Source organism: Scylla paramamosain, chromosome 7, assembly GCF_035594125.1.
Source record: "Scylla paramamosain isolate STU-SP2022 chromosome 7, ASM3559412v1, whole genome shotgun sequence".
Taxonomy (NCBI): domain Eukaryota; kingdom Metazoa; phylum Arthropoda; class Malacostraca; order Decapoda; family Portunidae; genus Scylla; species Scylla paramamosain.
This window is the reverse complement of record NC_087157.1, coordinates 6,000,001-6,025,017: the sequence shown is the minus strand read 5'-3', so window position 1 is coordinate 6,025,017 and position 25,017 is coordinate 6,000,001. Positions and strand designations below refer to the sequence as shown.

The window sequence follows — 25,017 nt, the reverse complement described above, 5'->3', positions numbered from 1 at the left end:
CCAAAGATTAAGGCCAATCAGTTTCTCCTCCAACAAGCAGGTTCTCCAGCCCGCCCCCTCCCTCGGGACTCCTCAGAGGCAACACGCCTCGCACACACCAGACAACCGCGTCAGGAGCGGCGGTGGCACTGTCGGGAAGGTGTTCCAGTGACCCTCGACTCCACTTATGCCTTAATTCTCATCTTCCCGCGGCGGAACAGACACACCTGCATACTGTGTCATTAATACGTTTCTTTTTTCGTATGCACCTGAAGGACATTCGAAAGTTTCACACCTGTCACCTTCACCTTTATGCACTGAACGTCTCTTTGGCATCTGTCTCGTCTTCACTTAGGCGCATCTTAGTGACTGACATGCAGCCACCTAATCACACATCCCACGCACACGCACACTGTATAACCAACCCCACACAGACTTCGGGTAACGTAATCATAATCTTGATCCTCTGCCTCCTTCTGAATGCATCACGTCATTACAGTACACAAATAAATCTCTTTTTCTTCTTCCTCCAACTTCCGTATTTTTTCACCCTTCTGTTTTCCGTTACACGCGTGAGGGGAGAGTGATGATGAAGTTGTTTACGCGGATCAGTCTGCGTGACACGAAACTGTATACCTGCCACCTGTAAGTCTGATGTCTTCTTGCAGCTTCCCTCACTTTGTTATGGCTTTATGTTGTTGTGTAGGTGGTAAGGATGCTACACTCTGAGCAATGATAATACCCTACACCTGCCAAACACCATGTAGTAGCTAAGGGGGCATGCAGGGCAATATAGAAAAAATAAATAAAATATAAGCCTAAATATAACTCGCATATGTCGATTTGTTTCCGACAAGAAGACGAGAGAGAGAGAGAGAGAGAGAGAGAGAGAGAGAGAGAGAGAGAGAGAGAGAGAGAGAGAGGTGTGTGTGTGTGTGTATGTGTGTGTGTGTTTACCAGCTTATATAACAACATAAAAGCAACATCAAAACCACGCCATAGCTCACGCACGCCTCTTCTCTGCATTTTTCACGACCTGACAAAATATAGACCGTGGTACTCGTGTTCCCCGCGGCACTCTACTGGCCGGCACCCACACATGCCAAGTTATAAATGCAGCTCGAGTGATGCCCAGCTCAGTCAGCGATCGGACACTGCCATGGGGGTGCGCGGGGCACTGGTGCTGGCGGCGGCGGTGGTGGGCGTGGTGGTGGTGATGGGGGTGGCGGTGGCGGTGTATGCAATGACGGTCCCTGAGGATACTGATGAAGTCTCAGCTTTCTGGACTGCGAAGTTAAGCGATTTAGCCTTATTGGTATGTATGTATGCATGTACGACCACATATACAGACTGACACTAATTATTAAAACACTATCTTGAAAATCTCTCAGAATTTCATAAGTTTGCCGCGTGTGAGATTGAGAGCGTTGGTTCGGTAGTCTACTGTTGCATTTGAAAGAGACTGGCGAATAGGATGTACGTATCTGTGCATGTATGTATGTTTTAGAATCTATGTATTTCTTGTTTGTGTTTATACCCTCTGTGTCATCTCTGTCCATTCACAATTGTGGTGTAAAGGATTATATGATATTATGTTGAATCAGGTTCGGAGATAGAGTATAAAAATGTGCATGTGATTTCGTGGTCAATATTTTGTATTTATATGTGCATGTATGTATATATGTATGTGTATGAATGTACGTATGTATGTATGTATGTATGTATGTATGTATGTATGTATTTATGGATGCATGCATGCATGGAAGGATAGTTGACTGTATGCATGGGCGGTCTGATTTAATGGAGCCAAAACAACGAATAAAAAGCACGATGACTGACCTATGGGCTACATCCCTTCATCCATGCATCCTTCCATGCAACCATCCATTCATCCAACCATCCATCCATCCAAGCATCCATCCATCCATGCATAAGTCATCAACCCACATGACACCTGCAGTGGTATCATAAAAGCTAATGATGAAGTAGATGGATGAAGTGTGGATGGCTGGATAGTCAAGAATAAATCATCTCGTGTTCATGTCTCCCTCTCTCTCTGGTAATGAAACAAAAAGTACTGTAGCCTTATATTCACGAGGCGCCTACCACTCTTCATGCCAGCTTTTCTTCTTCCACAATCTGATGAAAACGCTTGCCAGTTTTCAAGACACCTATCCTCCAATTCTGAATAAAACTGGCTTTCTTTTTGGGGACTGGCATTATCAGTAGGCCTTTTTTCTCCCTATTATTTACCCTAGGCCAGTGTCCCTCTTACATGAAAAAATAAGTTGCCATCTAAACTTAACTTTCTAAAAAGCATTGTTCTCTAACGAAGACTATTTTCAAGGGCAGCAGAGACGATCAGGTAGTGTCTCAAGTGCGATTTCTTTTTTACTACTCCTGTCGCAGAATCCTTGGTAAAACTGTCATTATAATCATGAAAATAGTATTGAACATTATATTACCTTACACTACAGTTTGTTAATTAAGAGTAGACAAGATAAGACGGCGAAATCTAAAGAAATACGGGTCGAACTATTATATGTATATATATATATATATATATATATATATATATATAACTCCAAACAACAGAACAAATCGCATATAAAGAAATGCGTAAATAAGTAAATAAATAAAATAACATAGATAAGCATACAAATAAAATATAATAAATGAAATCTGCCTGGTTTAGCGTATCTCCCCACATTTTTTTTATTTCACTTTTCTTTTTTTTTTACTTTTATCAATAGTTTTCTTATTTTATTTAGATTTCATTTTCAATTTATTTTCATTTATTTATGTTTGTTTATTTTATTTATTTATTTACTTTACTTATTTAATAAATATTAGTATACCCTACACGTCACCACTCTGGGTGTACTAATGTCGTGTATTTGTCTCAGCGCGTAGGAGGCCTATTGCTGGCAGAGAGGAGAGGGGACGAGGGATTTGTTCTGCTGTGTAATCATAGTAGCTAGTGGTGGTGGTGGTGATGATGACGATGATGAACACCTCCACCTACAGCTGTAATCGCAAGATTTTGCTCTTCCCTTTAAACGCCACAGTGAACACGATGATCAACTGTATGTTATGTGCAGCTCCTCCTGTCCCCACCAGGTGTTCCAGACGCCAGGTCTCAAGTTGGCGTGACAGTCACGGGATGGACGCCGGGACACCTGCCATGATGTAACAAGTGTAGGCCGGGTGTATGGGGCGCCCCTACATCCCTATGCAGGGGACGAGATTGTTCTTACTTACGTCAAATACATCTCCCTACAGGACGTGTTCTCTGTGAATCATAATTACTTATTCGTGACACTAATGACGTCATCCATCCCTTCCATCCTATCATCCATTCGTGTTGGCTGTTACGAAAGATCGCGATGACTGCCAAGGATGGTGAGGATGTTGATCATTCTGAGCCTCAGGAACTGACAAGCAGAAAGTCTTGTGGTCTTTACACGGAGCGCCGAGTCCTGCGTGGTGTGCGCCGCGCGAGGGTCACGTGGACTCTAGCGAGGGAGATACAGCTTGCGCGGGAAGACTTCCAGCTCGCGCCAGACATATAAGCGAGCATCAGACACGCGGCCCGCCAGTTCTTGCGATGACGGGTTATCGTAAGGTTGTTTGGGGGCCGCTGGTGGCGGCGGCGGCGGCAGTGTTGATGTGTGGAGTGCCACTGACGCGGGCGGCAATCTACTCCGACAAAGGCATAGAGGTGAGAGCCCCACCACCCATCATACGTCATCAATACAGACTAGCTGCATCTTGGACCAAACATGACTGAACTGCCTCCTGTACCAAAATTACTGAACTGCCTGCTGGACCAAACACGACCACAGCTCCTTCACTGAACAACACTATGCAGCTTGATATTCTGACCCCGAGACAAGTTAATTCGCTTTGTCGCTTTTCGAACACGCCGATGCTCTCCCCACCCCACACCGGTTAAGCTGATCACAGGTACCCTCGTCTCGGTCAAAGGCGAGCAGAGAAAGAGACGAGGCACGATGTGCCGCGAGGATGAGGGAAGCGCTGTCAGGAGGGATCAGGAAAAGTCTTGCCTCATCCTCCTTCTCCACAGTGACCTCACTAAGGCCACGACTTTTCACTGACATTCCATAGTTCATCGGAATCCTGCATCCGGGGACATCATTTCAACAACTTCCTTCACCACAGTGTTCGCGTAAATTTTTTTTATTTACGTCTCCAGAGTGAATGTGAAGTACTCTTACTTTTAAACATCCATAAAAGACAGATATCTACAAGTTATGGCATATACGTAAAGTGAGTGTATCATGCAACAAGCAGCACGGGATGGTGGTGTTCAGTGCGGCGGTTATTCATCTCACGTCCCGCCTATCCAAGCAGAGCACAAGTACCGCACACACCATCAACTCAAGTCACCACACGGCCTTGACAATATACGCCACAGGTGACCGGCGCTGGATCACGTTTTAAAAGCACAACGGAAATACAAGGAGAAGGAGGGAGTGAGGCATAGACGGAGGAAAGAAGGTAGGGGAAGGGGAGGAAGGGAGGAATGCCTTCTAGAGAACCTTCCAAGGTCACGCGTAATCTCCCTATCGCGGGCTCATGGGGATGCCCAGGTAAGCATAGAGGGAGGGAGGCTGGGAAGAAAGGAGAGGGAGAGGGAGGGTGACGAGGATGGTCCGGGAGGGGCGCAGCAACTCTTGATCTTGGTAAGCCGGATGGAACCCAGTCTCTGTAGGTCCGGGTGTGGGCGTACGGTAGGGGCGGGAGAAAGGGAGGGGTGGGGAAGCTATAGGAAGGCGGCGAGGCGTAGAAAAAACACTAATAGGTACGGAACGAGAGAGGCAAAGAGCGCTGAATGAGCGGGCGGCGGAGATGGAGGAAATGAAGAGGCTGAGGTGAATGAGAAAGGCAATTATAACAAGCATTACAGATGAGAGGGAGATGACGTGACATGTGACGTGTGAGGAGGAGAGCGGAGGGTGTTAGTGAGGCTGGAAAGTTATCCAGAAGGGGACGGGCGGATGGGTACTCTGCAAGCGCTCTGTGACGACGAGGGTGCGAGGGAGTGAAGTGTTGCATGTAGCACAAATGTTGGGAGATGGGAAGGGAGAGGAGAGCCACGTGGAAGCTGGGAAGGGTACGGAGGAAGCCGGAAAGGGAGAGGGAGGAAGCTGGCAAGGGAGAGGGAAAAAGCAGGAAAGGGAGAAAGAAGCTGGGAAGGGAGAGGGAGGAAGCTGGGAAGGGGACGGAGGGAGCTGGAAAAGGAAGGTAAGAAAAGAGGCAGTAATGTCGGACAAGGGAAATCCCCCCTCGCTGTCATCTCTGCCGCAATCGCTGCCCTCACTTCCCCACACGCCCCTCACGCTGTAAGGCCACAGAAAAAAAAATATATGAACTCACTCCCGCCAATAAGGACAAGTTAAGTAAATAAAGCAAAAAAGAAAAAAAAATCTAGCCCGCATCACGTTCCCGGAGTTGCATTCAGGGAACAAAAAAAAAAAGAAAGAAAAAAGATGCCAATGTCTTCCTTGCCTCCCCTCACCTTCTCTCTCTCCTGCCCTTCTCCCTCCGCGTGCCCTTCCTCACCTCCCCCACCACCTTCTCCATGACTCTGCCCTTCCCTCCCTCCCTCCCTCTCACTCTCTCCCACACGTGTCTGCAATGTAACAGTACAACAAAGGTATTTACTTCAGTTCATGACGGAGAGGTTCTGGTGCCGTTATTTAGTGTATGTGTGTGTGTTTTTTGTCTGTTTCTCACCTCTCTCTCTCTCTCTCTCTCTCTCTCTCTCTCTCTCTCTCTCTCTCTCTCTCTCTCTCTCTCTCTCTCTCTCTCTCGTCCTTCATTACGTAACACGGATCTCAGCAACTGATATTTTTTTTTGTCCTTCAACTTAGTTATTTTTGTTTATCAATTCATTCATTTGTTCATTCAGATATTTCACAACCACATAAGCAACATGAATTTTCTGGGCAAGGACATGACGTGCTATTCAGTCTCTCATGGTCGTTGGTCTCTCTCTCTCTCTCTCTCTCTCTCTCTCTCTCTCTCTCTCTCTCTCTCTCTCTCTCTCTCTCTCTCTCTCTCTCTCTCTCTCTCTCTCTCACTTTGTCACGATAATAGACAATGTTTGTTCTCGTGTTACCTAATTTCCTACATCATCATTGTCATCATCATCATCGTCATCAACAACAAAAACAAAAACCTCTATACAACAACAACAACAACAACAACCTCTTTTACTCCTCTGCAGGACAAAAACCATTCCTAACCTTCCCCAACTCTCTCTCTCTCTCTCTCTCTCTCTCTCTCTCTCTCTCTCTCTCTCTCTCTCTCTCTCTCTCTCTCTCTCTCTCTCTCAGGCTATTCCAGCAAAACTCATTTAATATCTCCATCTAATCCTTTATCTACTTTGCCTTTTCTTACTATCAAAATTATGTACATTAGAAATTACTTACTACTCTTTATCGCTCTTATATAATATGAATATTTACTATTTTATTTATCTATTTACCTATCTCTTTAAACAACGCGAGATTTCAATTTTACACTTTCTGCTTTTTCTTGTCCTTGCGCGGCACGAGTTTCCGTTCTTTCTTTATCTGATTGCAAGAATGTGTATGATTTCCATGTCTCAATCCTGCCTCGCTCCTTGACATGACGGAGGCAAGTTTCGTCCCCTGCGTCTGTGCAAGGGTTCAGTGGCCAGGCCTTGACTCCACTTCCCTTCGTTTTACTCTGGTTTTTCCTTCCTTACATAAGTTTCGAATGTTTCACTATCCTCTTCCTTGTCCTCTTGTCTTATTTTGTTTTATTCTTTCTTTAGTTCTAGTGCTTCCATTGTTTTCATTTTCGTCTTCACGTTTTACTGCACTTCTTCATTCCTTAGTTTTGTGTATTTCAGTTTTCACTCTCATCTGTTCTGTCTCGTGATTTCTTTACATCTTTATTATTTTGTCTTTGAGTACTTCACGTCTTCACTCTTACTCCCTGTCTAAGAGATCTTTTCATGTTTGTCAATGGTATTCCTATGTTTAAAAATCTTCATCTAGTCTTCTATCTATTCTATCTAGTCTATCTACCTATTCTTTTTTCATGTCTTTTTTTTCATAAATGTCTTTCAAAGTCTTCATTACTTTGTCCTTTTGTCTAATGTTTCCTTCACGTGTTTGTCAATTGTCTCCATGTTCTCTAAATTCTTTCATGCTTTTCATATCCTTTACATTAATTAGATTATTATCATTATACTATCACATGGCTTCTAACTTCATTACATTATGTCCTTTCGTCGCCTTCGTCCAAATATTTGTTTTCCAAATTACACCTGTTCTTCCTCTGCACCTTTACGTTACGGGGCATTAAATATCACTGAATTAATCACACACATGCCCTTAAGCCTGTCTGCTCCTTAGACAGTGAAGAGGCCCGTTACACCTGTCCTTCCTCCACCTGTTGCTTGCACACACACACACACACACACACACACACACACACACACACACACACACATCATAGACTAAAACAACAATAAAAAAAAAACTGCTTATTTTCCTTCACATTTTTTTTTTCTTATCCCTGAAGTTTGAGGAACGTCTGAAAGTAAATATCTTTTCCCTAAACTCCTTTATGGCCACAGATGAGGTCGGGGTGGAATTGATTGGCAAGCCGTAAAGGAATCAAGGAGAACAGATAAGGAGAGGAGAGGAATTAAAAGCTAAACGGAAGAGATGGATGTGAGAGCGAGGAAGATATCAGCCAAGGGAGGATTGGAGGAAGAAAGAAGAATAAAGAAAAAATACAAATGGAGAGAGAGAGAGAGAGAGAGAGAGAGAGAGAGAGAGAGAGAGAGAGAGAGAGAGAGAGAGAGAGAGAGAGAGAGAGAGAGAGTAAAAATGAGTTAAGGAAAAGGAAGGAGAGATGGTGAAAGGGTAACAGGAAGAGTGAGAGATATTATAAATAAGGACGAAGGAGGTAAAGAAGCAAATAAATGTTAGAAGAAGTGGAAAGGAGTACAGGAAGAGAAATGAAAGAGGCAGAAAGGGGAGGAGGCAGACCACATACATACATACATACGTACATAAGCAAGTTCCACACTCAAGGTCGTATGCCGCATAACTAAAGGCGAAATCATTTTACTTTTGTCGTCGTGTGCTCACCAAGACTTCCTATGTAATTTTCTTTAGCTATACCAGGACTAGAAATTGTGTTCGCATTCCCGCAACAATCACTCACTATTCTAGACCACGAACTTGCGGGAAACTAGAGTCTTTTGAAAGGTACTGTTCTCCGTGACCGCAGGGAGGAGCGTGCTGGGCTTATTGTTCAAGGTAGGGGGAGGGGGAGAGGGGGAGTTGTTGTGTTTAGGCGTGCGGGTGACTGGGTGTGTGAGGGAGGCAAATGGCGCCGCGGTAATTATTATAATCCACTCAAGGAAATGCAATGAAAAGTTAAACACAGCGCTGGAGGCCGTGAGTCGCGTGGCGGAGTGTTGACGCTGCGAAGTGAAGGTCAGTCACTATTTGTGGTGAGGAGGGAGGGAAGGGGGCCGCTTGATACTTTAACGGTGCCTCTCCTGTCCCACCACACCCCACCACACCCCGCTTCAACCCGCACACCCCACCTCACCACCCCCCCCCACACCCTGGCAAGCATCAGCCTACCCCGCGGCTAGTTTTTATTGCTGTCATTTTTTTCCCTACTCAAGGAAGTGCGCCATTTATCCATACCGGATGAAGGGAATTTATTACCTGATCCAATGCTCGAAAGGTGTGCACGCAAGAGTCACGTCCGCTGCTCCTGATCCGTGGGTGTCTTGTCTCGATCCGCCCATTTACTCACCCACCACGCCCCGCCAGCCTCCCACCCTGCCGCACCACCCCCCCCAACCCCCACATCCCACTCCGCTGCCTACATCCTCATTTTCTTAAGGCTCCTCTAATTGGTGTGAATTTTGTCCCTGGATCAATAATGCATCGCAATAAGTATGTGACGATGAGTGAGTTTTTTTATATTCTAGGTGGTGGTGGTGATGGTGGTGGTGGTGGTGGTGTGTGTGTGTGTGTGTGTGTGTGTGTGTGTGTGTGTGTGTGTGTGTGTGTGTGTGTGTGTGTGTGTGTGTGTGTAGTAATCTCCCATTGCGAAACCAAGGTCAGTCACGAAAACAAAAACAAAAAAAATAAATATAGATATAATAAAATAAAATAAAATAGATAAATAAACAAGCCAGCAACATGTAAAGTTTTCCTATCGACATGATCAGCACATTCTCTCTCTCTCTCTCTCTCTCTCTCTCTCTCTCTCTCTCTCTCTCTCTCTCTCTCTCTCTCTCTCTCTCTCTCTCTCTCTCTCTCTATCTGCGCTACTGATTGAGTTTCTTCAGCGATATGTCGAGTATGAACATTCCTGCTTCGGGTTCCTCTTACGATTCCTTCGGGTGAGTGGCCGGCGCCCCCAGGCATATTAATGTAAGTCAGTCAATACCGCACGATGAAAACTACAATTTGTAAGTTACAGCCACAAGGAAAACTGTAGCTGGTGATGGTACTGCTGGTGGTGGTGGCGGTGGTGATAGTAATGGTGGTGGTCGTAAAAAAAGTGCTATGCGGTAGTGACGCAAGAGACGAGAGAAACAAGAAAGAGATTGATAAAAAAAAAAAAAACACTCCACCACCACATACCTCAAACACGCAACCTCAGACACGATGACACGGCGCCTCACAATCTTGGGTGTAGCTTAGTATTGTCCCCTTACCTCACATCCCCCCTTCTCCCACCACCACCACGCGCCACGTCGGTCACTCCCACCCACCCTCCCACCGAGACACCCACAGGCGACGCCACAAAAACCTGTACCAGCCGGGGAAGAGGAAAACACGTGTACTGCGACATTTACCATAACACAGAGTGGTAAGTTTCGAGTTCTCCTGACGAGGTATTTAGATAAAAAGGTAATTGATTTTCTCCAATATCATTAATTCCATCATGATTTTCGTACTCATTCAGTCATTACTAATTGTTCGCGTCGTTGTTGTTGATGTTGTTTTGTTGTTCTTGTTGAGTCTTAATATACTTTACTGTTACGCGTTCTTAGTAACTTAATCTTACGCTACCTTTTTCTGGTCGTAAATATCAGGAAATTATCTGCCACGGTTTTATAAAGTGACTTTATATCACATACGAGAGATTGTCATGGAGACCGACAAAAACAACACCGGCACGTGCAGAGGCCTTGCATCAAGCAGAATCCTCACTGCATTGCCAGGCGTCCATCGACTCTGAAATCACAAGTAGAAGAAGCACTTGCGTCATATCAAGCTGTTTGTACTGCAGATCATTACATCCACTCTCTACTATCACTTTTGATTATATAATGCAATGTTCACTTCAGAATATTATTTCATTAAGAGAGAGAGAGAGAGAGAGAGAGAGAGAGAGAGAGAGAGAGAGAGAGAGAGAGAGAGAGAGAGAGAGAGAGAGAGAGAGAGAGAGAGAGACGAGGAGGAGGAGGCAAAGAGAGAGACGAGGAGGAGGAGGCAGAGAGAGACGGGGAGGAGGCAGAGAGAGAGACTGGGAGGCAGAGAGAGACGGGGAGGAGGTGGAGAGAGACTGGGAGGAGGCAGAGAGAGAGAGACGGGGAGGAGGCAGAGAGAGACGAGGAGGAGGAGGCAGAGAGACGAGGAGGAGGCAGAGAGAGACGAGGAGGAGGCAGAGAGAGACCTATCCAGCGTGATTTTTTCTCATGATCATAATCGTCCATGGCATTTAATCCTCATGTGTCGGGAAGTCCCGCTCATTATCCTCCCCCCTCCCAATCACGTGAGACACAAGATAACAAATGGTGAGGCAAGCAAGCAAATACACAAACAAGTATAGAAAACAACGTCTCAAGGATAAGTATGGCGAAAGATACTGGTGATTACTGAACAAGAGACACAGGAGCAAGTGCAATGGGAACGAGTGGTAAATACTGTACAAAACAACAACATAAAGACAAATATGAATGTTACGTACAAAAGAACACGAGCAACACTTAACCTAACCTTCCGCGTGTTGTAAGTCGCTGTCTCACGTTTGTTGAAGTGTTTGCTGGTCTTAGCGGAGCGAGGCGGATTAATTCAACCATTTGTTATTGTTTTTAGTTCCTCGGTGGCGGTGGAGTGTGAGCACGATGGACCTTCTCTCCCCACCCTTACAAAGATAGACCTTCCCTCTCCACTCTCACAAAGAAAGACTTTCCCTTTCCACTCCTACAACTTCCTATACCACCCGAGACAAATCCTCCCTCTTGTTGGTTAATTCTAAAAAGTAAATCTTCGTCATATCATTCCCCATAGATATCACTTGCTATTCGTTTTTTTTTTTACCTCTTAATGTAAGATAATGAGTATGGGAAACTATTCCTCCTCCACTCATATAATTTCTCATACAGTCCCAATGTTATCGGTTATTTCTTAAAAAATAAATCTTTCTCGTTACATTTCCTCATATATTACTCGTTATTCGCTGTTTGTTTCTCCTAATGTAGGCAAATGAGTAGAGTATTACAAAATGGGTGAATTACTGAAATAAGAGGCAGACCTTTTAACCTTATATTTCCTTATAAAGGTCCTACAAGGCTCCTCTTTCGCCTCCTGTTCTTAATGTAAGTAGGTAAGAGATTTAAGTAGTAAGACAAGCGGGAAATTATCATAATAAGCGGTCACCGCCTTCCTTTCTCAAGATCCTGGAACCGTATTCTCAGACGTTTTCGTAGGTCGACTAATTTTGTAAGAGGTTGGAGTGGAAGACATTGTGTTTTATTAAGGATCTTTTCGTGACTCTAGCGATCGTTAAATAAAGATTATGTGTAATCAATGGGGAAAACATTCATGAGGACCCGACGATCCCCTGTGGGCTTGGCAGACAGTCCTCATGAGAGCCCACGACGTTTCAAAATACAGTGCCCAGTCATCTCATATAAAGTGGCCGGGTAGTCCTTCGGTACAGTGTTTTAGCCTTATATCACAATTGATCCTGGTTCACGGCACTTTCTCGGTGGATGAAGTAGTGTTCTCATGTAACAAAAGTTCATTGATACAGTGCCACAACTCAGCCTCCAAATGTCCACCCGCCACGAAGATTCCGTATACTTCTTAGTCAGTTCCACCTCCACATATGATCCACTTAATACGAGTAAGAAAAACACGTTACAGAAATAGGAATACTTGTTTTATTATAAACCTGAGTCCTTCCCACTCCACTTGTCTTCTTCACTTCACGCTTCCCAAGTTGTCCTGAACAAAGCCTCCCTCCCATCACCTCTCCTCCCACACGGAATCCCCTTCATACTTGCTCTTGTCAATACAACGTCTGAGAAAAAGCGAGGTGGGGTCCGCGCCGCCCATTATACGAGTATTACATCACTTGTCCCTCCCTCACATTAATTTTGTTATTTTTCTCTGATTTCTTCTCAGTGGCGTTATTAGAAGGCTTGAAGAAGGGAGCCGCCACTAATGAGTTTAATAAAGCAGGGAAAACATCGCTCACCGCCCAGTAAAAAGAGAAGGTAGAAGTTTTGAAGCTAAAATATGTGAAAATCGTTTTGTTACTGTGAGGTTCCCTAGCCATTGAAGGAGGGTGGAAGTGAAAACCCGGTAACGTCCTCATGATGACAAGCTCACCGTCCCCTATCTGTAAGGGGCGGCGAAGATATGAGTCACAAAGGTGGAATGGGCGGTGTGGAAATATATCTTATTTTATTATAAATAAAATGTGACATCCTGCTTTCTTCATCTTCGTCCCTTTCCTTTTCATCTAATCACTGACACACACACACACACACACACACACACACACACACACACCACCCATCTCCCCGTCCCTTCCCTCAGACCTGTATACACGTAGGGACAAAAGCCTCATGTCATATCTGCATGATGTTTCTTAATTGTTTAGCTCGGAAGGGTGTTTAATCACCTCCACGGTCACTTTTCTCGGTGCAGTGATTAAACACCGACGCTCGTTAAGTGAGACGGTTTACAGCATCATTCCCAACTACAAATGGTAGGACTGTCAACCACCACACCGCCACGCCTTCCAGTGACCTTCCCTCCACGCCGCACTTTGTCATACTTACTCGCCCTCTCTCCCTCCCACTCCTCTCTTTCCTGCTTCCACGTAATCACTCTCTCCGTGCGGATGCTTACGAGAAAAAATACTCACTCGTTTCCTCGTTCAAGACACCTTGTTCCAGTCACAAGCAGCGCCACCCGCGGGTATCCAGGAAATGCCTTGTAAAGGAGAAAGGCTGGGGATTTTGGCAACTTATTTTTGTGATCGTCTTCAAATATACCATTGACGTATTGCATTGTTTCTGTACTTGGTTTCTTACAAGAATGGCTGCAGTGATAAAGACTTAATTGCACTGCGTTATGCAAGTTGGGAAGTGAGGCGACGTGTGGCTGATAAAAAAGTGAAGGCGTCCCGCACCAAGGTCAATGTTATGTAAGAGTTATCTGATGACACAAAGTAAATGATATGGAATAAGGTCTGCTGGTGACGCCATTGTCCACAACCTGTTCGGCTAGAAGGAGGTTGAGGAAAGGAACTTGTGTTTTCATACAAATGAGGATTGATACAAGACCTCACGCACGGCCCGCTAAGTCTGTAAAAGAGTGTGGTTCAGTTGGAGTTTTATATCGTTGATGAGCCTACTCTAGCAAGAATGGTGTTTCAGTTCCGCACGTCTACATCATCACTTTCCACACATTCTCCACTCTCATACCGAATCACCACACTTGCCACTGATCGTCTGACAAGGCCTTAAGCGTGTATGGAAAATGTAGGATGAGGGGAAGGCGGAGACAAGACCGGAGAGCGTGACGGAACCTTCAGACGATTATAATCTTAGATTTTCAGGGAGCCGAAAGGAAGTGAGTGAAGATAGGAAGGAGCTGGAGGAAAGGGAGATTGGTGAGATGTGGTGTGGTAAATGTGGGTGTGGGATGAAAGTTTACTGCGTTGGTGTGAGGAAACAAAGCTGATTATGTTCAACCAGCACTTGGAAACAAAGCAGGCCAGTAACTAGCGCCCAGCTGGTCCACGGCTCGCCCTGCCCTTGCCCCTCCCCACCACCACGGTGAACCCCCTCCCTCTGACAGACCAACACGATACATGTCAAAAAGCTTTTAAATCGGGCGTGGGATGCGTTTTTCCTTATTGTGATCGACTTCATTAATCGGATGGGTGCGCGCCTGCGTGTCGGGCGGCGGATAAACGTGCATATATGCGTACGTGTGTGGCTCATAAATGCACGAGGCCAAAGAAGAAACTATTAAATATATTTCCGGAAAACATTTTATTCAAGTTATTGCAAGTTTTTTTTTCAGCGCTGCTCCGCCAACACTCAGCAGAGAATTAAAGCAGCGAGCATCCTCGGATCACCATGTCAGCCTTCCGTACAGTACGTGAAACAGCAAAATTTATCTTTAAAGAAAAAAAGACATATCATTCTAATAATACTGCATGACGATACAAGATAAAATTCTTTTTCGTTCGGTTCATAAATGTACATTTACGACACCGTGTTGGAGCTTCGTGTTTGTCCTGAGCTTCATCTCATCTCAAGGCCGTACTCAGGCCCACACCACCACACGGGCGGCGTGGCGTGGTTTAATGGGCAGCATGACTGTTGTGACAACCCACACCCAGCGAGTACTGTCTGGTATACGAGTGGTTGATTTGCATACTTTGGTCCTTTCTTATAATGCACAAAACTACGCGGGAATGACATACATCGAGAGGAGGAGGAAATGAAAGAAAACCAGCAGGCAAGCAAACAGGGACCAGCACGACCTCCAATTAATACTTTTCCTAATGTTCGATCACCATTTCTGCCTAAGTCTTCAGGAAAACCACAAACGAGCTACCCTTATGAATAACAAACTGGGTTCTTAAGTTATCGCTCTGAATATTCATCCCCCCCCCAAAAAAAAAACCTGTCCTCACCTTTGCTGCGCCATTACTACCTTGAGCAACACTTGTATGATCTATTATGTATCTCCAGCCTATTTTTTTCTTTAATTAGAATACATATCAGGATCCGTCTGTATCTTTGTGGCCCCTTCATTTTCCTTCCTCCTCTCCCTCCTCTTTATTATGATACTCCACCGCCCCTCCTAATTCATCTTACTCACTACCACACCTTTAGACAGCTTATGATTCCACTCCATCATTCCTCCATCCTCTATAACCCACATTTACATCAAACTCTCCTCCACTTTCCACTGAACTATCTCCCAACCCTAATTCATTCTTCACTGAAATGCCTCCACCACTCCATCCCTTCCCATCTCAAATAATTAACACGTCACATCCCTCCAGATCACCCCCTTGAAAAAAAATAAATAAATAACTCAGTCCTAAACACCTTCTCCACATCCCGGTATTTATTCCAACACTCTTTTCCCACATCAATTGTCCACTTCCTCATCCTTCCACCACATCATCACATCCACCAAGCCACTGCCACACCTCGTACTTCATTCCCCACAGTATCATATCATCTCCTTCACCTCATTCCTAACACGGATCACGCCCATCAAGTATCCACACTGGTTTCATTCCATTCCATTCCATTAACGACACGCCACGCGAGTTGTAAGAGCTGAACCTGATCTGACTCGACATAAGCAGCTCTCTTTCTATCCTTCTATAGGCCATATCATACCAGCCAGTTTCCACGACCGCCACACCCAGTATCATTTCACATCACTCCTTTTTTTCCATATTTTAAATGCTTTTGTTTTCATCAGCTTCATTTCTTGAAGGTAGCGAGACATGTTCTAATCACGTCACAGCAATCCACTACATAAATGGCTTAAATTAACCTAACCTAACATGTTCTGATCACGTCATAGATATCTATTACACAAATGACTTGAATTAACCTAACAAACTCTCTTCCTGTCCCTCCACGGAACTCACCACCTTATCATGACACACTACTTGCAACCGAAACTAACCTAACCTGACCTAAATTAACTTACCCTAATCTAACCTAACAAGCCTTCTTCCTATCACTCCACAGAACTCCACTATCTTATCATAACACAGTAGTTGCAACCTAATAACCTAACCTAACCTAACCTAACCTAACCTAACCTAACCTAACTTACCCTAATCTAACCTAACAAGCCTTCTTCCTATCACTCCACAGAACTCCACTATCTTATCATAACACAGTAGTTGCAACCTGATAACCTAACCTAACCTAACCTAACTAACCTAACCTAACCTAACCTAAATTAACTTATCCTAATCTAACCTAACAAGCCTTCTTCCTATCACTCCACAGAACTCCACTATCTTATCATAACACAGTAGTTGCAACCTAATAACCTAATCTAACCTAACCTAACCTACCTTGATCTAGTTTATCCCAATCTTACTTAACCTAACCTTACTTAACCTAACAAGTTTTCTTCCTTACCATCCATAGAACTCCACTAGGTTATCATAATACACTATTTCCAAGCTAAACTAAGCTAATATAACCAAACCTACACCTAACCTATCCCAACCTAACAAACCTTACTATCGATCCACAGAAATCCACTATTTTATCATTATACACTAAACTAATATGACTTGACATCAATACAGCATAACACAACACAATAGATAATAAAATGTAACGCAACCCTACTTCGCTAATGTAACGCACCTTTCACGTCTCTCTTTCTCTCTTCATCTCCCTCCAGGGCACGAATACCAATGAGAACGAGGCTGTCAGGTTCCTGCGGGAGTATGACGTACAGGCGAGTGTCATGTGCAACCGGTTCATGGAGGCTTCGTGGGATTTCAACACCAACGTTACTGATTTCAACAGGCGCAAAATGGTAAGAGGTTTTTGTATTTTAGCTTTCTTTTTTTATTTTTGCCAAGGGGAGTTTCGGCTAAATGTTAATTAAGAAAAGCCAAAAAAAAAAAGGAGAAAAAATAAAAGACTCGCCAAAGATGCCTGTCCCAAAAGAGTTGTCTAAAAAGAATATTCAAAATTGCGAAGGAAGTGCTTTGCAAGTGTGTGTGTGTGTGTGTGTGTGTGTGTGTGTGTGTGTGTGTGTGTGTGTGTGTGTGTGTGTGTTTCCGGTCTTTATCCTTAGCTTTCTATGTAAGTATATACAGTATAAGACCTTTTACTATTCTAAATATAATTCCACTTCCTCTCTTTTTATAATTCTTGTTTTATTTATCACATTTATTCGTTATTTTTCTTCCTGGGGCTGGTTTATTTACATATCTATTTATCCATCTGTTACTTATTTCATTAATTCCTGCATGCTCTTGGTGTTGCCTTCTTTAAGCGAGACGCAGCGAGTGAGAGCAAGCACAGTAGTAGTTGTGATGGTTATAGTGATGATGGTGTAGAGAGTCGATGGTTGAGTTGGTTGTAGTGTCACCAATGATGATCGTGGCAGCAATGATGCTGATGGGGGTAACAGTGATGATGACTGGGAGGTGGTGGTGGTGGTGATGGTGGTGGTTGTGGTAGCAAAGATGGCTGTGGTGATGCTGAAGATGGTGGTGATGGTGGTGAAAAACAGTGTAAATAGGCAAGGCAGCAGTAAGCCAGTATTATATCCACTTAACAACAGTCCACTTAACAACAGTGAGTCTCAATTCCCTCGGTCACACACACACACACACACACACACACAGCTTACCACGCCACCATGAAAGACAACCTACTGATATTCTCGTCTAAAGTGATTACAAAACAACCACTTACTTCACTAAACCACCGATCAGCAAATTTGGAAGAAAGAAAAAAAAAACAGTAAAACGAACAAGGAAACAGACAACAAAGAAGAAGAAAAAAAATAAATAAATAAAACGGACAAAGAAACAAACAGCTGAATTTCCCAACACCCCCTGGTATCTTCACGAACATGACAACGTTTTTTTTTTTTTTTCCGAGTCACTTCCAAGAATTTCCTCATATCGATAGGCAGAAGAACTTAAATAAAAAACAACCGATAAATAAAACCAGCGTGACGTGCTTGAGGGGAAACGTAAGGGAAGGATAATATACGTGCAGGTCAAGGAAGAACATTATGAGAGAGGACGAGATGAAGAGGCTGGTGAGGAATATGTGTTAGAAGGAGGAGGAGGAGGAGGAGATGAGATGAGATGAGGTGGATGAGTGGAGAAGATTGTGGAGTCATAGAGGTTGTTGATGATGATGATGATGATGATGATGATGATGATAATAATGATGATGATGATGATGTATGAGTAATATGTTTGAAAAAAAAAGATGAAAAGACGAACAGTGTATCGAACTAAACTCTCTCTCTCTCTCTCTCTCTCTCTGGCGACGGAGAAAGTCCTTCTAACAATCCCACCCGCGCCAACAGTTATGTCGAAGGCTGCCAACTGTAATGAAGGGAATAACTGGCCAATCAAGTCGCTAATAAACTCATTAAGTAATCAGCACTCTGAATATAAGTACTTAAATCAGCAAGTATATAAATAGATACGTGTAACAACAACGCTTAAGATTTACTTTTTAGCACAAGACAATGAGGACTCTCTCTCTCTCTCTCTCTCTCTCTCTCTCTCTCTCTCTCTCTCTCTCTCTCTCTCTCTCTCTCTCTCTCTCTCTCTCTCCTTATTTTCATCACAGTCCTCATCTTACCTCTCCTTCACTTCCACCTCACCCTCCTCCACTTTCTCCTCCTCCTAGATATAAATAAATAAGTAAACAAACAAAACGAGCCAGCCACGAACGTCTTCCCTATTCTGAACACTGTAATCTTCTAGTGACGTCGCGACGTTCCCGTGTAGCTGCTCAAGGCCACGCAGCAGACGCACACTCCTCGCCTGCCCTGCTTCACGCACCATTATCTCCTCCATCACCTCTCCTACACACTTACTGGCTCACTGACCTATATCTGTGCCCCAGGATCATATGTAGTGGCGTTAACTTATTTTACTTTCATTGCGTTTGGGGTTTTTTCCTCAGTTGCAATGTCCGTATTTTGAAATGGATGGCTCTCTCACCATGGCTGTTTTCAGAGGCCGCAGAGGTGATTTGCCAGGTTCTTTTCTCTCTCTCTCTCTCTCTCTCTCTCTCTCTCTCTCTCTCTCTCTCTCTCTCTCTCTCTCTCTCTCTCTCTCTGTGTTAATAATGTAGAAATTTTGTTAATCTGTGACTTGAACCGTAAAAAAAAAAAAAAAATGAAAAACGCGTGTAACTTCAACTAAAACCTTTTGAAAGCAGTGGAGAGGTGCCGTGCAGAAGTGTTTCAAAATATGGTTTTAAGTCCTCTTGTCTGTTTGGAATCTATCAAATGTAGATTTACTAGATCGAAGGACTTAAGGTTTAGATTTTGGGAGGTTAATCTACTTCTGAGCACGAATGTATTAACTCTGACTTCGTTCTCTCATCACGACTATTTTCAAAGACCACAGAGATGATTAGTTAAAGTTTTCGTGGGTGTTTTCTTCTTCAGTTGCAAGATGATTGCCACAGTGATTATTAGTCGGGTTCTCACGGGTGTTTTCTCCTGCCGATGGTGCAGATTAATTGTCAAACTATCAATAGAATCATCAGAGCATCCTTGAAAACCGTTAATAACTTTCACTACAGCCAATAAGCAACAGTCAAGATTGAAAGTCAGAATGCTCGAGAACAGGGCCCTCATTCTCGTGCAGTGGTGGGCCAATGTCTAGGTAACAAACAATGGTAGGGAGGAGGCCAAGAAAAGTAGGAAAAGTTAAAGTATTAAATTAAGTAAAATGCAACTTAATTATGTGTCTGCTTACAACAGTCACTTCATTTGATGCGCTAATACTCCACTTGAAACTTTTCTTATCGCGTCATTTCCTTTACCCAGACCGCAAAATTAATAGTTTTATCCAGACAGCAAAAATATATGTAATTAGGCTTATTCAGTCCACAACATACTACCTAATTTGGTTTATCTCGATCTTAAAAACTACAATACAATAATATTAATCCAGGCCACAAAATACGATCTTTTATTTTATCCAAACCATAAAAACACATACGATTTTATCAAGTACAACCCATGCCTTGGTTTCAGCGTTAATTGGTCCATTTTATTTTACCCGGGCAGCTAAATACAACTCAAGATTATTCTATCAATTACGTCTCGATTTGCGCTATTCAATCCCTGCTGGAATGGACCTCTCAGCGGCCTACACAGGCCCCGCCCCTCGCTTCCCTTCCCGCGGAACGATGCTATCACCGCCACATTGTCTCTCCCCCGCACACAGCCCCGCCCTCAAGAAAACTCAAGAAATAAAGGAAATTGCGTAATAAATGTATACATGTGGGTTGGAGATGCGGTACTTTCACTGTTTCACGATGTTTCCCGCCACAGGCCACAGGTAACAATAGTAGAGGAACGCATTACCTCGCTCCCCAGCTGATACGTAATGAAATAATACGTGTGTTACTAATGAGACACACTACGACGCACTTCACAAGCGGCGCAATACCAGACTTGTGTCCTTTTTTTCATTCATAATGATACGTAATACATTTAAATCAGTCTCATGTGACAAATTATAGCAAACAAATGTTGATGTTTATTTTCCAAGAGATGTTGACTACTTATACGCGAACTAGGGTAAATATCATGAAAGACCAAGTGAATGAATGAATGAATATATAAATAATGATTTTATCTTATCTTTTCTTTTTTTCTATTTGCTTATTTACTTATTTATTTATTATTTATTTATTTTAGGATTCGACATCAATCTCTATTCATCACAATTTTGGGTTACGGGTAATTTCCTCTCATTTCCCGAAAAAGTAAAACAAGTAGCTGAGCAAACAAGCAAAGAAAAACAAACTAAAGAAGGAAAGGAACAAATAAACAAGAGAGAGAGAGAGAGAGAGAGAGAGAGAGAGAGAGAGAGAGAGAGAGAGAGAGAGAGAGAGAGAGAGAAACAATTTTTTTTTATTAATTTCGAGGATAGTGAAAGCAACCCAATCCCGCATACCGAGAAGCACACAAAGGCAAACATACATTTCATGAAGCACATTAGCACATTATGCACTTCTTAGCACCTCTCGGTTCCACGCAGCGCCAGACAAACAATGTACACTTCACACCTAACGAACGACAGATTACCTAGTTAGTTCCACGCACTGAACGATGATAATGAGAAGTTCCGTCACTACGCCTTTTATTTTTTTTCCATGAATAATAATAAGACGAGCAATGAAATCCGCATTAAGAGTGTGGCCTTGTGACTCACGGCTTCCTATGACTCACGTTTAAGGGAGAGGTTTTGGGGCTGAGGCGTGTTTACTCACCTATTAAAGTGTCTCATTGTTGGTGTTTGATAATCAGCACTGACAGTGACATGACAAATACATGCTATACATATAAATGACATATAAATGGTATATATGGTAATGCAGTACCTTTATTTTCGGTGTGGTATTCCTGGTGACTCACTGAAATCTCCCACAAGTTTAACAACCCAAAACACAAAGCCAATCATACATACAACCTCCTACACAGCAATAACCCAGCACCACCACAGTATCATACCTCCACACGGTCACAAAATCCGTCACCAACACCTTCACCAAGACCGGGAGCTCCCAGAACCACCTCTCTTTCGAATCCGCTGACCGACAACAACCTTCCACCACCAACTTCTCCCTCTTCAGCGGTGTCACTAAGCAACCGATTCATTTTGTCATATCATCTCCAGCTTTTATCCAATTGCACAAATCATGCATATGTATATACAGTACATATATGTATTTATTTGCACAGAACTGCTTAATACCCCATTTTCACTAAATTCCACCATATACCCAAACACTACACCATTCCAACAGTGCTGACCGAGGAAAGGGAAGAGAGAGAAGGAAGGGAGCACGAGAAGGAGGAAGGACAGGGAGGGAAATCGGGAAAAAGAACAATGTCAGGATGGGAGGGAAAGAGTGACAGGAATAAACGCCATAAAGGAGGAAAGAAAAAACGGGAGGGATGTATGGCGAAACAAGTAAGGGAAAGAGGACAGAAGTGTGTGTGAGAAAAGGGGGTTTAAAGAGCAGGAAGGAAGGAAGGGAGAAATGGAAGGGAGAGAAAGACAGCGACAGAGATGGAAGTGGAGATGTGAGAGATGCGAGTGTAGAACAGTGTGAAGGAAGAAGAGAACAAGAGCAACGAGAGGATGAGAAGAGGGATAAAGTGCACGGGCCTTTTGATGTCAATGACGAGTGAGAAGCACAAGTAGACGTTGCCTAAGAGCTGAAAACTTTGGTGGCGAGGTATCAGCTTATCCCTTCATACACGGTAGATGAGTGTGCATGACGGGGGCAGGTGGGGGGGCATGAATGGTGGGAGGATGGTGATGAAACAGAGCTGGATTTATTCAAGGTGATTTGATTATGGAAAAAAAATGGAACGAAAACTGGAAATTATATACATGACCTAATTTTCTTCATTGCTACCAAGTCCTCCATTCACCGCCTTCACCACCATCACCACCACCACCACTACCACTTCGATGCAATGCCTCTGCGTACGTATATTTTGCTTTTTCCCCTCTACACGGGAAGTGGCTTACGCAACACTCCTTGCCGGAACCCAACCAACCTGTCCCACCCACGAGCAGCGTGACGCCATGAGAAAAGCACCCGCCCACGACCCCACCTGCCTCCCCGGCTACTCCCACTGCAGTACGCTACCGCCGCCCGCAGGGACGTTACCTGACGGTGTGAAACAACGAGAAGCGAAGAGGAACGACTTCTATAACTAATGCAAATCACAATAACTCATTCCTGTTCTTTTATCCGTGTCCTGATCCCACTCCCGTGTGAGGGGAGGGGCAGATGCGGGAGGGGCCGGACTGGTAAATGGGCGTAAGCTCACAATGTTCAAAGTACCATAAATATAAGAAAAAATGTTTCAAGCAGCAGGAATGAAAAGTCGTGTGACGTCAGTTAGAGGTCGGCTAATAAGCAGCATCCACGCTGACCTCAGCGGAGGGAATGCCGGGAAATGCTGCATGACATCAAAGATTTTTTTTTTTTCCTCTTTCGCGTGTGAACGAATCGCTCGAGGCATCTTATCGTTTCTGACGAGGGAGGAAGTGAGGGTCAAAATGCTACATTATGTTCAAAGAAAAAAATAATAAGATAAAAAAAGTTAAATACTGTCGGCATGGCAGCAACACAACAGCCTGTGGCGGGAACTTCTTTGGGCGTGGGAGGAAGCACGGGTCAAAATGTCAGATGATTACACCCAGAAAAATCAAGTCATTGTGATAAGCCGCCGACATTACAGCCTTCCGGATGAGGCAGCCTACGTAGTACCTCACAGAGATCGGAGAGCGCGGCGCGAAGGCTGGGACGCTGAACACACTTCCTTCACCTGATTAGGGGGACCTTGAACCGCTTGTCCCAGGACGGAAGCGGCCGTGCGTCTCTCCGCGCTGGTATGGAGCACAGACGAGGATGTCGGCAAACATTACTGGGCGAAGGAGGAGGAGGAGATGACGATGCCTGGGTATTATGTCACAGTACGACACATGCTAAGCGGGTGACGCGGAATGTTGGCGTGGCACTCGAAGGCAGAGAGTGGCACCTCAAGACCTACTGACACCTATACTCTCTCTCTCTCTCTCTCTCTCTCTCTCTCTCTCTCTCTCTCTCTCTCTCTCTCTCTCTCTCTCTCTCTCTCTCTCTCACACACACACACACACACACACACACACACACACACACACATCCCATCCCTGTCCTTGAGATCATCACAAGGTATATTTTTCCACCGAATGACGTCTTAAGTCTCGCTACACTGAGGCTGCAAAGTGTCTGATTCCGTCTTCCTTCCCTCCTCCTCTTCCTCCTCCTCCTCCTCCTCCTCCTCCTCCTGCTTGGCCTTATAATAACCTCATCATCACTTTCGCCTCCTCTCCCAAGCTTTACTATCAATGTCCACTTCACGTCACCTAACCCAATGAAGCAAATCACTTCATATCTCTTGGCCCACTTAGCCTCAACCTTCAGGCCTGCTCTCAAGGTCAGCCAACAACTGAGGTCATTTGTTTCCCTGCCACTAACACCCATTCTCACTCCCACACCTCACGTCATGCACATATTCCCCACCAACACACCCGTCACTGTCCAAATTATTAAGGGATTTTCTCCGCTATCTCTTGTTCTTAACACGCCAGCTATCCCCCCTCGTATGGCGTTACTACTCAGTGTAATACTCATAGGTCTGTATTCTTCAGTGTTTCGATGTCCTTTATGATACCTCGACTACTTTCAACAGGCTCTTGTGGAAATGGTAAAGGTTTCCTAGTTGTTCTCTCGTGGTTTTCGTGATAGTTTAATAAGAATTCAGCAAAGTTATCGTGGAAAAGAAAGCAACAGTAAAAACCTAACTAGTCATCTCTGAGGCCTTTGAAAATGAGAGAAGAAAGTGCCATACTCCTATTTGATCGCCACACCTACAGCAATATACTCTACTCTCACCCTTCCACTTCCCCTCCACTCGATTAATAACTTGGGGCCTTTGAAATTAAGTCATGATAAGAAAGCCATTAAATATACAGACCATACTCCTACTGCACCCTTCTCCACTCTTCCCCTTCCACTTCCCCTCTACTCCAGGATACAACGCCGCCACCCACACACTTCCACAGACTCTAGACGCAAGAAGCCTCGGAGTCCTCGCCTATGGGACAGCTTCGTGCTTATCTCCCGGGTTAATCAATTGTTTTTCGATTGTCTTTTTACCTGCAATGTTTCTTGATTTCTTCTACTGATCACACCTCTCTCTCTCTCTCTCTCTCTCTCTCTCTCTCTCTCTCTCTCTCTCTCTCTCTCTCTCTCTCTCTCTCTCTCTCTCTCTCTCTCTCTCTCTCTCTCTCTAAACCATCCATTCACTCGCCCACTACTCACACCTATGCTATTCAGACACCATATACGTTGCATCCCTCCCGCCTTTCTTTTTTCTTTCTTTCTTCCTCTCTATATCCCTTTTTATTCTCTCC

The 25,017-nt window shown here is 44.1% G+C and overlaps 1 protein-coding gene across 2 annotated transcripts in view; it reads left to right on the top strand.

Annotated features, from left to right (window-relative positions):
• Positions 1-1,122: 1,122 nt before the first annotated feature.
• The window catches only part of LOC135101952 (angiotensin-converting enzyme-like), a 34,772-nt gene continuing 10,877 nt past the window's right edge, over positions 1,123-25,017 (top strand). Inside the window, exons 1-2 of one of the 2 annotated variants that reach the window (XM_064006401.1) lie at positions 1,123-1,294; positions 16,719-16,856. In XM_064006401.1, the coding sequence (XP_063862471.1) occupies positions 1,139-1,294; positions 16,719-16,856 (294 nt within the window). In that variant the 5' untranslated portion in view covers positions 1,123-1,138. Of the gene's footprint in view, positions 1,295-3,548; positions 3,701-16,718; positions 16,857-25,017 lie in introns of those variants that run through there. The other variant, XM_064006402.1, reaches the window with a different exon arrangement.